At 48.3% G+C, this 14,305-nt stretch overlaps 2 protein-coding genes across 2 annotated transcripts; one reads left to right on the top strand and one right to left on the bottom strand.

Moving 5' to 3' along the window:
* Nucleotides 1-2,865: 2,865 nt before the first annotated feature.
* On the bottom strand, nucleotides 2,866-3,786 carry H6S33_002075 (uncharacterized protein; the record flags this gene model as incomplete). The annotated part of the gene is made up of 3 exons (XM_044833423.1): nucleotides 2,866-3,293; nucleotides 3,412-3,507; nucleotides 3,588-3,786. 3 exons carry the CDS (start codon nucleotides 3,784-3,786, stop codon nucleotides 2,866-2,868), a joined length of 723 nt encoding a protein of 240 aa, XP_044693218.1.
* A 5,948-nt stretch (nucleotides 3,787-9,734) lies between these two features.
* Nucleotides 9,735-11,513, top strand: H6S33_002074 (uncharacterized protein; the record flags this gene model as incomplete). The annotated part of the gene is made up of 2 exons (XM_044833422.1): nucleotides 9,735-10,399; nucleotides 10,463-11,513. 2 exons carry the CDS (start codon nucleotides 9,735-9,737, stop codon nucleotides 11,511-11,513), a joined length of 1,716 nt encoding a protein of 571 aa, XP_044693217.1.
* Nucleotides 11,514-14,305: the final 2,792 nt, after the last annotated feature.

Genomic DNA, 14,305 nt, shown 5'->3' with positions numbered 1-14,305 from the left:
CATTAACTATATGTAGGCAATCCGGCTGAAAGTTTAAACTGAGATACCTAAAGCAGTATCTCGAGTTGCCTAATAGAGTAATCTTGCTTAACTTTACAAGAATTGTTCTATGTGTTATTTCGTTCGGCTGAGCCTAGTATTATGAAACCTGCTGTAATATTCCAGATCCTACAGTGAGCAGCTTGCTGCCCGTAGCGGATGTGCACGGAGACTACCTCCACATATACCTTTCATATGCCCCTCTTTACCCCTCCAGCTACCCCCACCTATCAGCACACAATCAATGAATTATCAATTAATCAATCAACAAACCCTCCACCCATCATGATAACCTATCTCTGATAACATAGGTAATAATTCATCTCGCAGATCAACTGCACTTACACACAGTTCACTACCCTTGAAGAAATTACATTTAGCTAATCGACAAACCCTGATATCAAGGTTTAGTGGCGTGGTGCGGGATAAGAGCACCACTCTATGCTTTTTTAACAAAAACAACAAATATAAAAGTGGCCGGCAGATTCGAACAAGATCAACCTCCCAGCGAAACCCTCCGAGGGAGGGGCAGGTTGATCAATACTTGCCGGATTTTTTATTCTGACCGACTCCCCATTGTGGTTCGGACGTAAAGCCGCTTCACAATGGACTTCACCTTGCTATCTTGCCTGTTTTTCACGATATACTCGCCTACTTACCGGATTTGGATTGGACAGAATAAAAAAATCTGGCAAGTACTATCAGCGCTTGATATTATAAAGCTGATAGGCTTATCTCCAAAGGCGAGGGCCGGAAGAAGACTCCTGGGTCAACGGAAAAGAGCGACTAGTGGTATTGCGATTGGGCCTTAGACACACGAGTGATATCTCATGATATAGTTTAACAACTGTAGGTATTCCCACTAGCCGTTGGGATGTAACATTGTGGCCCCAAGATAATACCAATAGTGTCTATATACATATAGGTACGAAACTGAGCTATACGATCTTCCATCGTACTCCCGTGGCATACGCGTCGTGACTATCAGTTACGTATACTACAACTGCAGACTTACGACAAGGGATTGGTAGCCTGACAACCTGTCTTCAATAATACCGCATAAAGCAGTAAATTATCATCTTCCTTCTCATCCAACAGTTTGGTCTCATTATATGTAATCATTGGAACACGCAACGTCTTGCAGCACCGGCCTAGGAAAGCGGCCCATCTTGACATTCACCACTCGATCACCAGGGCTTACCGGGGAAGTACTATCCCTCTCCGGTTCTAGTTGATGTTTCACTTGATATCAACTACATGTACCCCTCATTCTAGGTAACAGAATTCCCCGCGAGGAAGTATGAAATATATCTTTAGCTCACTTAAGACGAGTCAAGCTAGGCATAAGCTCTACGACCAAAATAATTAGCGCATAAAGGAAGCTGGAAATATTATCAAACATACAAATCATTCCAAACCTGGCAAAGAACCTGCCGTAAAGATAAAAATCGCAACCGCAGATGCTTAAAACCCCAAGTACCGGCAGCTAGGCCACTGACATTCGCTTGCCTCTTTTACTCCAAATCTGGAAAGCGGGTGAGATATATCGTGGAGATATGGGCAACGTACAAAGCTAAAGAAGTCTCGGTCGTTGATCAGTGAAGTCTATGACCGAGCGCCCAATAACCTGCGCTACAATCATTGACCCAGCGGCAGACACGTAACGCACACCGGCAGCGAAGCGAGATACGGCTCGCACAAAAGACAGCGATCGAGACTACTGCTACTGTTGGGTTTATATACATCGTCCAAAGCTACGTACTGTCGTTCACGGGGTATTGGCGGATACTGGGTGTTGGCGAATTGCAGGTAAAAGTTGGCTTGGGTGTCTCTTTTTTGCCCTGTCCGCCATCACCCAGTATCCGCCAATAACCCGTGAACGACAGTACTCTACTCTACTGGTTATACGCCAATCTTGCGCAATAAGAAGAAAATAAATTTGTTGAATCCAGTCGTACCACACGAGATTTTTTTGTTGGGAGCAACGACGTCAGCTGCAACACTTTTATCTCAGATCTGTCCATCAGCTACCAGGTTTCATAACTGTGGGAATGACCGCACCGGACTGTGACATGCGGGGTGCAGGCTTTTCGAAACCGTGGAATAAATGTGTGTACCTGCAGCCGGCGGGGCTGTCATTTAGCTATGGGTTAAGAGTTAAGTAGAGGAAGAGGAGAGGGGGGGGGGGGGGGGGGGTAAGGTATGTGTAGCGTGATATTGTACCTAAGTACTCGAATGGTATTTTAATCACAGACCTCACTAGGCTGTGACTTTGGGGGGGGTTGCGCTTGTAGTGTTATTTGGTGTGGCCTTGTGAGATACTGGTCTTAGCATTTTATGAAAGCTATTTATTTTATATCAATACTACCCAGGCGTGACCAGTCAGGACTTCCTAGAATTCAATGCTTTCTGTTCGCTGTTCGGTTTCCCACTGCAGAGCATGCTTGATAGCAAAATTTTGAAGTCAATGCAATGTTAGACATGTATGTGACCCGATTCGTCGATCGGCAATAGATGATATGACTTCACGTCGACTTGTTGGGATAGGACTTTAGGTATTCTAATCATGAAGGGCTTAAGTTTGTTCCTCAATTCATCGCTTTGGTATCTAGCAAAAGAGTCATTTCTGCGACCCTACAATTATTCAAACCAATGTAAGTGGCTGAACCCCGCCGATGGGCCAATTTATCGCCCGACCTTCAGGTTATTGTACGCCGCATCATATGTACTTACAAAGGGCCAAATCGTAAGCCAAAAAACTACAAAGAGAAAGCAGGAAGGAAATGATTTAAAAGAAAAAGCAAACACCAAGAATCACCATTAATTTCAAGGCCCCTCGCTCTTCTTCTTCTTCTTCTCCTCAACCTGCTCGATATTATCCACGGGCACCTCCGGATACTTCTCCTCGATATACTCCAGTATATCATCACTCAGGTCTCCCTGAACCACAATCTCATCCTGTCCCGCGGCCGCCCCCTTTGTCACGCTGCTCCCGCACGCAAACTTCTTGCCAAAGTCCTTCGCAACCTTCTTCAGGTCCAGCCCGAACGCCTCGAGCCCAGTAACGACAATCACATGCTTGCGCTTCGCACGCTCAACCCGCTTGAGGACAATCTTTGACGAGAGCTTCTTAGCGAGCTCGCGCTCAGCTTTCGCGGTTTCCTTGATTGCCTTCTTCTCCGCGGCCTGCTCAGCCTTTTCTGCGCGAGCAAGGGCGTCCACGGTTAGGTGAGACATTGCAGCTTCGACGGCTTCTGGAAAGGTGGATAAGAAAAGAACCACAGTCAGCCAGTGTCCCATAAGCCTGAGGATAGATAAAAACAGAACATGTGGGGGTAGAAGTGGGGGGGGGGGGGGGGGGGGGGGCCCAACCAGTGTTGTAAACCGAGGCCACAAGGTCAGGGTGATTCTCTTCGAGCCATTCTTTGCACTTCTTTGCGGAGCTGCCGAACTCGCAGTACTTTTTGACTCGGTGTCGAGCGTTAGCATCACGTCGATGTACTGCCTCGCAGAATCAAAGAGCTGTGTCCGTGGGATAGGTTGGGTACCTCCGGGGGTAATGTACACACTACCACCATCACCGACGCACCTCATCAGCATTGCAAATCGGACATCAAGGGGTGGGGGAAGGGATCCAAAGAAGAACTGCCAATCGAAGATCTTACCTCCGCAGTAGAGAACGACCCTAGCTTGGGGCTCCTGGGGAGCTGCTGCTCCAGCTTCTTCGTTGTTGTTGTTGTCGGCCATTTCTTGATGTAACTGAGCTGTGTGTATCAGATGGTGGTAGTGGTGGGGTTTTTCGCGGGGGGACGTGTAGTCAAGATTGCGGCTCAACTGAGGGGTTCGTTCCCACTGGCCCATGCCACGGTCCCGCAGGCTTGGAATTTCTTCGATCCCACATATGCCGACATATGTAACTCTCGAGTCCATATACCAAACCTGGACCCCCATCCGCGATCAAGGTTTGCGACTTTGTTCCTTCGGAGCTGTAAGAAACATCAGATGTTTCGCCAATTATTTCCCCGGATTTTGCTCTCTCTGTACACACGATCTACGGAATAACCTACAGACCCCGACTGCTCGGCCTGCGCGCGCGATTGGCATGTTGTCTGTCTCAGGCCATCAACTTTTTACGCCGTTCCCCAGCACAGCTTGGATACTCATCCCCATCACAGCCCCTCACTCGGAGAAATGATTCGACTTTGCGCACAGCTACAGCTTTGCTTACTCACCTTTCACCTCTTTCTTGCTGGATTCCCAAAATAATCAATTCAGAGAGGAAATAAAAGTCCTACGCGCGCAGAAACACGTCATGATCGGGACGCTAGCTGGTTATAGTAAAACTATGTAGGAATCGACAATTCTTTATTTCACTCGGATCCCTCTCTCGTTCTCTCTCTCTCGATGCTATTGTTGTTGCTCGTTGCTCATTGTGTGTGTCGTGAGCGAGCGAGTGAACAGCCCACAATCAGCCCAGACAGATTAAGGGTCCGAAATCGATCTGTTTCATTTCATGCGGTGTTTTTGCGGGGGAAATTGCATGATATCATGTCGCAATAAAACAGCAGGTCGCGTGCCCTCACACGCTCCCCTTCCCCCCGGCCCTATGTAACTACCTAGGTACGCTCGGTCCAGGTAGGGCGCAAAGGAACATGTGTAAAAGGAGAGAGGATTCGCACACGGATATCACTACTCGCGCCGGTCCGGTTTTGTGGACTCGGTCCGGTCGGTAGGGCAAGGGGGAGGGACGCTGACTCTACTTTACCTTCCCTGACATCCTCGGCACCGCCGCTCTGGGTCCTGGTCGTGGAATTCGGGAACCGTGATGCCGAAGGGGTCACGTTTCTTCGAATTTTGAAGGCTGGTACTGTTTAACCGGCCTAACCCCTTTTGAGGCACCGGCGATAAGGAGGAAGGTGTCGGATAAGACATCACGAACATCGACTGACTGCACTCGTGGGCCCTTTTTTTAGATACGAAGGGGGAGGGGGGAAGAAGGGGAGGAATTGAATTGTGGGGTCGAGATCTGGTGCAAAAGCTTGGACTTTCTCATTCCCTGTGCAGCGACTCCGGCTTGGGAATTGTGGGCCGACGACGGAGATGGATGATACCTACATAGCTGGGTGGTGGTGGTGGTGGGCATATCGCCGTTTTGTATGCGTAGCCTGCACCGGCCAACTACAGCGCAGAGGGATGTGTTTGATCCGGGGAGGGTGTATGGGGATGAGGGGGACACCTCTGCTTTCTAGAGGTACATGTAGGTATCATGGGTAACTGGTACTCTAGGTAGAGCACTGACTATGCAACTAACTACTGCTGCAGCTCGCCCCAGAGGGCGGGGAAGTCGGTCTGTCTATGTACTCCATTTTACCAGATACCAGAAACTCTCGGTTATGTAGATATGTTTTCCATGATGCCGCGAAGAGGGGAAGTTGAGGAAGCCAAAGCAAGATACGGTCTCCCTACATAAAAGTACTCATATGCTATGCTATGTTATGCTATGTAGGATCGCCATGAGGTTGCAGCAGCAGGACCCTATTGAGGCGCATAGCATATCAGCAGCGGCGGCCCAGTATGAAAGATTTCATAAGTGCTCCAATGGCGGTGCACATGAATATCGAGCTGCAGCAACAACGACGCCGGAAATTACAAACTAGACCTGTGAAGGGAGAAGTGATACCGATAGGTTTGGGTCAAAGTAGAGCAGGTAGTAGGAAAAGGATGAATTGAATTTCTTAGCGGCATGTCCGTCGAACCTGCATGTTGTTATCATCATCATTGACCCCTCCACGCTAGTGGAGTATAGTAGAGTAGCAATGCAACGGTGCATGCCAGGCTATATGCTGCTACTGCAACCGCAACCATACTCTACGCACAAGGCTAAGCTATTTCTAAACCTAAACAATTTCACAGTTGCTGCTCTGGGAGAAAGAAAGAAACGCAAGAACAACGACGTCCGGACAAACGGACAGATCGGAGAACGAGAGGGGTGGTGGTAAGGGTTTAACATTACGTGCTTGGTGACATTTCAGCCCTGCAGATGTGATGGTCGGCCATGGATGTTTGCTTTGTGGACCCTTCTCTTGCCACTGCTGCCACTGCCAGTGCTGTGATGGGCGACATGAAGTTAGGATCTTGAAACTGCACCTATTCAAGATTCGTTCTAACAAACACCACGTTTGCGTCTCTCCTCTTTCGCCTTCTTACTTGCTGCTGCAGTAGCAGGTATCTACCTACTCTAGTGGACTTCCTTCCGCAATGCCTCATGGCGTGGTTAAAATGGTTAATAATGGTGATAATAATAATAAAATATGCTTTCTGTGGCTTTGGATTGCTCATGTTGATAGGTGTCTACAAGGTGTGACTTCCGACTTGTTTGCAGATACATATAGGATACAGTAGCCGGATGTACCTCTAGTACCCTCCACCTACGTCCATGCTGGCTGGTGTGTTGTTTCCTCAAACCCCGTCGCCGGAAGGAACCCGCTCCCCAGAAATATGTTTCCTTCATGAAACCGCCCCCCCCCCCCCCCCCCCCAAATCCCTGGGGCCGCCCCCGCAATGTTCAGAGTTTGTGGGTTAACTACTAACTAAATAGACCCATCAAGGGGGTGAGAACAGTCCTTCTGTCCGTTGGGGTTGGAGAGAAATCGACGACGAAGCATCATCGTGGTTGGGTCACCGGCCTAACTAGCCAGCTAATTAGGGGTGAGGGACCTCAACAAAACGTGACTTCCGCCGGGGGATGTTGTGGCAAGGTAGAGTCAAAAAATGGGCAGAAACGTAATGGGATGAACGTTGTATGGGTTTCCATAGAACCTTCCCAAGGTACTTCGACATCACAGAGATCATCTTTTGGAGGGGGAAGGGAAAGGGATCGTCGTCGATGTGGCGTCAAACCAGAAAAGCGGGTTCCCCGGGTTTTTTTTCTCTCTCCTCTTTCACGCTCTTCGCAAGGCCATTCGTTGGCCTGGTTGTGTCTGAGAGCGCTCAACAAAAGGTTGAGTGTTGAACCCACAGGGGTGGTACACCGTACAGGTGTTAGCTTGGCATCTATGTTGCTAATGAAAAAACTTTGGGCGGGGGTTGGGGGTGGAAGTTCGGAGGAGGGGTGTAAGCCTTAGACTGGGTTGCTCTTGACATTCTTGGAATTGGGGACTTTGCAAGGCCAGAATTTGGGGGGCATAGAGAGAGAAAGGAGAGCAGGCAGGTACTTAGGTACATGTAGGCATCCAGGAAGCTACGAGATATACGATAGAGCGTTGCAATCTTGCGCGCCCCGGTATTAATGAAATAATAACAGCAACGGGGCAGCTCGCGATTAATTGATACTGAGTTACTTATCACTCACTAGGTGGTAGGGGTGTTTTTCTTTTCCTGTGTCTGCCTGCGACAGCATATTGACGCAGTCGATATATCAATTGGAACCTTTTTTTTCGCAGGGTAGGGGGCATCTGAGGGGACGGTAAACGATTGGATCGTGGAAGGGGAAGACAATGATACAACAGTTACAGGGGGGATAGTAATTCCGGAAGTGAGTGATTGAACCCTGAGAAAGCGGCGAACAGAAGCCCGCAGGGAAGAATCTCCGTTCGGAGTAGGTACAGTCTGTACAGCCCCGACTTGTAGGCCTATCTCCTACTCCACGGTTGTTGTTTTTTTCTTTTCTTTCCTTTCCTTTCCACTGCCTATTGCCGTTGGAATTCAACTGCCATCGTGGGAGGTCGTCGGTCAAAGAGTGTTTCCCTCGACTAGTTGTGTCGACATTTTCGTCTGGATTGGAATTTGATGGTCGCCCAATGTCCCAATCTCCATTTTTTCTTTTAAATTTTATTTTCTTATTCCCTCCTGCCTCAACTCGTAGTTTGATATTGAGAGGAGTGCTCTATCTACATACCTACGCGGAGATAGCTCATATGTACACTCCATTCCTGGTGTGGATTGTTATGATATTGACCCGTAACCGCCCGTCGCACATACGGGAAAGTCCTATCTATCTACGGTTCTATCCCACAACTGTCCATGGTTGTGTATCTGGCTGGTTGGCCAGCCCTATCAAGAAAAGGATTGCGAGGATGCCATGCCGTCCGTTATCGCACAGTTACTCCACCTCCAAAGCCAAAATAGAGTTTTGTGCTTGCTGATCAGAAAGCCCTTTGGAGAAGGGGAGAAGGAACCCGTCTACGTAGGATACTACAGCATATCTACTCTATCTGCTCTAGAGTATGTATGAAACATGTGTGCCCCATCCCCTTCGAGAAACAAAGACAAAGGGGTAGATGTGCGTACAAGATATTCGCTAAAGTACCGGTCATCTCAACGTAATGGTGCAGTCTTGTCGGGGGGTGGAGATAGGCGTGCTAGAGAAGGAATAAAGAAGGAAGGGAAGATCGGTGGTGGACGTTGTTTTGCTGAGTGACCATTGGTGATGGATTGCTCCCAGGGTCCATCCGGCCAAGTATCACAACGAATTACATGGAATTGCGAAAGAGAGACCTGTAAGTGAGTAGCTGTATGAGTGTGTATTGTATGTAGATGATACACTTGCTTAAGGTATGTCATGGTAAGATTCTCTGTGGATGAGTAGAGCACTTCTACATGTCCTCGTGGTGAAGTTACTCTGGATATTCCAAAAACAACAGTTGAGGCATCCACACCCAACAACGCCTCTTGTCTTTCACCGCCCCCCGTAACCCGTTGTCTCCAGGTGGACGAGGATCCAATCCACCCTATCCACGCCCCCAATCCCTGTCCGAAACCTAGCTTTACATTTCGCTTCGGGGAGCTTTTCTTTTTTTCACTTCAGCGTTCCTTCCCTGACCTGCGCCTGCATCCATAGCTGCTGCTCACTCTTTTGCTTCTTTCTTCGTCTTGTCTTGGATTTCTCTCTGCTGCTGCCAACTCCTTCCCTTCCGGTTTCCGTAGTGTCGCTCTTCACCACGTCCTTTCCCACTCGTTCACTTCTCTCTTACTCTCTCTTTTTAATATTTTCCTTTCTCTCACTGTCCCTTTTCTATCCCCATCAATCCTCCTCCTCTCCATTCCCACCAACCCCCCCCCCCTTACCCTATCACTCTCACTTACATACTACGCCCTGTAACTAAGTAATGCTACCGCCGCTGTACAGTCTGATATTCCGCTGTTCCCCTTGCGTCGTTTCCAGTCTCGGCATTTAACCACAAACCATCTGCAACTATTACTACCAGTGGCCTGCACCCTTTGGACTCTCTGCACCTGGTCTCTTGTTCCCTCGCATAAGTGCATCATACAACAACACTCGCATCCGCTGGGAACCGGTCAAAACACCTGCTTGCCCGCACCAAACGTCTTATACCCACCACCACCACCTCGCCTTATTTTTTTTCTTCTAAAAAAAAGGGAACGGCAAAAACACTAAAGAGAGCCTCTACTCCAAGAACTCGAAGAAAATAAACGTTGCCCACTACAACGTTCTTACTGCCACTTCTACCACTTCTTCCTGTTGTGTGGTCAATCAGGCAGCGCACTTGGAAAATTCCACCAGACCTACAACGGTTAACCTTCTTGACTATTTCGAATTGATTTTTTTATTACCAGCGGTTGCCTTTGTCTGAGAAGTTCCCCACTACTGATCTCATCAACTGTCATCTTATTCCGCGCCCATTGTTAACCAAAGCAATCCCCCACTACCAAACCAAACCAAAAAAAAACCAACAATGGCCGAAGTCATGGCTGCACCTATACACTCTCTGGATGGATACTACTCATCGTCACCTCGATGTGGTTCCCCACAACCCTCATACCACAGTGTGCCCTCCTACGGTACTTCACTGCCTCGCTCGCAGTACCACAGTCACTACGACACCAGCAAACTGTCACCACCACCATCCTCAATCGCATCGTCCTCGCCGCCGCTCTCGAGCGTCTCGTACTCCGCAAGCTCGTCCGTCACTTCGTCAGTTGCAAGCAGCATTTGTTTGGATACCACCACTTCGTTTATAGATATTGATGATCAACTTTTATTCCCGGTCTACGATCAAGGAACTGGCTCCTCGTCTCCAGAGTCGGAAACGCTTTCTTCGCCAAGTATCAGTGATTACCCCACACCGACAACGACGCCCCTCGGCCATCCATTGGTTGCTGAGCCCCCGCACGTGGCTGTGGTGCCTGCCGATGACAGCGTTGTCAGGCATGAGCCATCACGTCATGTCGACTACCTGTCTCACGATTGGAAGGAGGAGGACATCTGGGCGTCGTGGAGGTACATGGTGGGTAAGAGAAAGGTGTATAGCAATGCCGCCCGGTTAGAGAATGCTTCATGGAGGACCTGGGCAAAATCGAAATTCAAACTGAGAACGGTGTCACCAGAGACTTTGAATTGGTAAATTCAGCCGAGGTAAATTTATATGGCATGGCATTTTTGACTGACTGTGGGAATATATAGGCTCAAGGATTGCGATGTCACATGGCTGTATGGACCTTTATCTACTGGAAATCAGAAGTCTTCGCTGCTGGTTGATCCACCTTCACCAACTGCTTCACCAACAGAATCACGATTAAGGACATCGGGGTCTTTCTTGGTGAAGAAACCTATTTTGAAGAAAAGAAGCATGTCTGAGGTGATGTTGCAAAGATCTTTGTCAAATTCGAGTCTGCTCAAACAGGCCGCGGCTGCAATTGAATCCCAGCAATCGGGATTAAGTCGGCCCGCTATGGTCTCACGTGCAAATTCCGATTTTTCGACATATTTCCAGGACTCTAAGAGTACTAGCGCCATCAGCACTAAGGAGCTTCCTTCAGCACTTTCAACCGGCTCCCAGTCACCTTCATGTGCAAAGCATATTCACTTTAACGACCAGGTGCAGCAGTGCATTGCCGTTGACAAGGATGAGGAGGATGAAGATGAGGACGATGTCTTTGAGGTGGAGAACGTTGAGGATAGTTCGTCCGATGAGGATGGTTTGATTATGATGCCGAAGAAGGGATCAAACAAATTGAACTCAAGAGGAAGCACCAGCGATCACCAGACGATCGCCATGCTGCCATCCACAACACTCAAAGCCGTTGAGGAAGTTGTAGAAGTCAAGAAGAGCGACACTTTTAGCAATATTGGCAGCTTCTTCTCATCATTTGGGGCTAGTCCAACGGAGGCCAAGGCAACGGATAAATCAGAAGGCTTGGCTGCAGTCGGTACAAAGTCATACATCTTGGAAGACGACGACGAGGATATGGCAGAACTTGATTGGGAGCCAAGTCACTTTTCGTTTGCTACTCGAAGAGATAGTGTGGCAGTTACGCAAGACCGCTTCGGATCTCGAGGTTTTGGGGCCAGCACAGCTGCTGTAGAGGATGAGGACTTTGAACTACCAAACTACACGCACGACGAGGATGAGGATGATGAAACGGCAGCAGGTCTTTTTGGGCGAGCTGTTGATGCAGTCAATACTGCTAGGGACATTGCGCATGTGCTTTGGAACGTTGGTTGGAGCAGATGAACGGGGTAATTGGGGAATGGTGCGATTTGCGGGTGTGGCCGGGATTGAGTTTCGGGAGTCTTGGCCGGAAAAGTTCGGTTCCGACAAGCTTCGCGCGTACGGAGATGGAGATCTATAGCTTCCGGTTTCGGTTAATACATCAAATGGGAGGAGTTTTTTTTTCTATGGTATCTGGTCGTGGCGTTTTTATCCTTTTTTTTTTCTCTCTTTCTCTTTCTTCTCCACCAAACTAGTTTCACCCGCCGCCTATCTCTTTGGGGCAAAGGCGGAGCGTTTAACTGGTGTCGAATTATCATTTTTTCGACAGCCGGGTTAGCGGAATCTTTCCCTAAGACTTTTGAAAGCGGTTGGGTCGAGACTGGATGGCATAGCACATCGTACAATATTCGACAAATTTCTTTTCCTTTTCTTCATTGGATCTACAATGCGGTTTGGTTTTTTATATTTTGTTTCTTTTGTTTGGTATAGGTTGGGTTGGTTTGGCTCTCTTATATTACTGCCATGTGTTTTTTTTTTGTTTTTTCATGTAATATTCGCATTCCTTTTTTTACCAGTCTGCTTTTATTTCTACCCACTCTATTATTTACTCTGTATCGGTGGTGGCGTGGCACTTTTTTATTTTTATTTTTTATATCGTATCGTCTTCTATAGTACTCGGTCGGTCGGTTGGGTTTCTCTCTCGGGGTGGGGGTTTCTTGTTTGTTTTTAAGGAAAGGGTAGTGCTTGCAGTTGTGCTGGTGGGGGAAAGTATTATATGGCATTGGAAAACATTGTATAAAAGTTGTTTTGTGACAAATCCTTTCTGACTGTATTTTTTTCTGTGTGTCGTTTTCTTTTCCTTTTCTTCCTTATATATCTCATCCTTATTTCCCTGCAAGCAGCTTATGGATTAAGCCCATTGATTGATTTGAACTGGCAGAAGGAGGAGGAGTGATTATGGGTAATACGTGGGACATGACCAATTTTTTGTTTTTATTTTGTCTTGGGGACTGGAAAATGGGAAGGAATAGCGAATAATAATGTTGGAATATATACCCCGGGGGTGTTTTTTTGCCTCTCTGTGTGTGTGTGTATGTGTTTTTATAGGGATTGAAATAAGAGGTTAGCTGTTCTATCTACTCTATGTACTCCACCTACTGTGCAGCACCCTACTCCGCCCCACGCTGTGGATATGCAGCGTGTGTGTGGTGGCCCCCGCCTCCAAGCAAAACGTGCGATTTCAAATCTCGATGTCGTGAAGTCCGATGGAGAGCGTGAGGGAAGCTAGAGTAGCTGGTTGCACACCAAAACCCTGCTACCGTATCGTGGCTAGCTGGTCAAGGATCAGGATAGCAGGCTGGTAGATCTTCCGTTTTGATGCGCTTCTTTACCGCTCGCTTGGAGAGTTTGAGAGTACCTTACCCTGGGATGGGGGCCTTTATTAGGAACGTCCCGATACCGTTACCGGTACCCTACTTGTGCCACTTTCCTCCGTCCTCCTCCACCCCCCCTCCACCCTCCTCCCTCTCTTCCGTCCGTCGGCACTGCCCGGTATTGGGGCCTGTCAACGGGGTACTGTGGGTAGCTTGTCACTCTAGAGTATAGCTATACTTACACCCACCGCCGTTTCTAGGTAGATGGTGAAGTACTCTATCCAGGGAGACAGACAGGGGGGTTTGTGACAGAGCTGCCTGCCGGGAAACCTAGAGGAGCTAGTTAGGTACTCTACTCTTGATGGATTTTACCAGCCGTCCACCACCCTTTCTACCTAGATATCGATACGACACCTACCTATTTATTTAACCCTGGGAATATCACGCATGTCCCATCGAATGGCAATCAAGCATTCTGTTGCTTGGTAAAGTAACAAGTAAGCCTCACCACGTTTGCAGGCAAAACTGCCGTATAGAGTACGAGGAGGTATCTAGCTAGCTAGACTACCGGTAAAAACCTGTTATTGCTGACCAGACAGGCTAGGTGCGGGGTTAACGTTTTTCCGATACGGCGGGTTTTTCGTCTCGACACCAGTTTCAAATTTTTTTTTCTTGGTTTATTTGCCCATACACGACGTCGCGGCAAAAGTGGATAGGTAGTCCGCTGGAGTGAAGTTTAACGGTCGTGCATAGGCATTACCTACTCATTACCTAGGACCTAGGCAACAGTTCGGCGTTCCCCCCAGGTTTCCGTCCGCGGCCGTAGGTGCGCCGAAGGCCGGAGCAGAGGAGGCCTACTCTAGATGTACAATGGCGGTACATGCAGACGGTGATGAGCAGAAAGCTCGGATTCTGATCGAGGCCAATAAATTACTCTACCTACTCCACCTATGCAGAGGAGTTCATCTCGATATGCGTGCCCAGAGAAAAAAAAGCCACCACCTAAAATAAATAAAAAGGAAAAACAAGAAACAACAGAGGTCCGTTCGCACTAAAACTCCCTCGGAGGAGAGGAGTAGATAGGGTGAAAGAGTGGGATGGGGGAGGGGGGAGGGGGGGATCGCAATGCGGTCTGCCATATCTAGTTATTGATCTCGTTATATGCGTTTTCTGCAGTGCAGGTGTAAAGCATGCAGCATGGGGGTGGTCGATCAGTCAGGGAGGTCCACCCAGAAGGAAGGACTGTGGGAGAATGTATCCCTCTGATAAGCCGCTACCTTGCCCTCCCCGTTGTTCCGCAACATGAGATATCACTCGGCGCCTTTCTTTGATGATAAGCAATGTCGAGGCTGCTGCTACCCCTTATCTAGCTGTGAAGGACGCGATTCCTTTATCATCATGGAAGTCTATCTCGCACATGTAATATATGCGCCTCGCGAA

Source organism: Morchella sextelata, assembly GCF_020137385.1.
Source record: "Morchella sextelata strain SCLS chromosome Unknown scls_12, whole genome shotgun sequence".
In the NCBI taxonomy this organism is placed as follows: Eukaryota; Fungi; Ascomycota; class Pezizomycetes; order Pezizales; family Morchellaceae; genus Morchella; species Morchella sextelata.
Note: the sequence above shows the minus strand (reverse complement) of the source record. Positions and strands in the feature narration are given on the sequence as shown.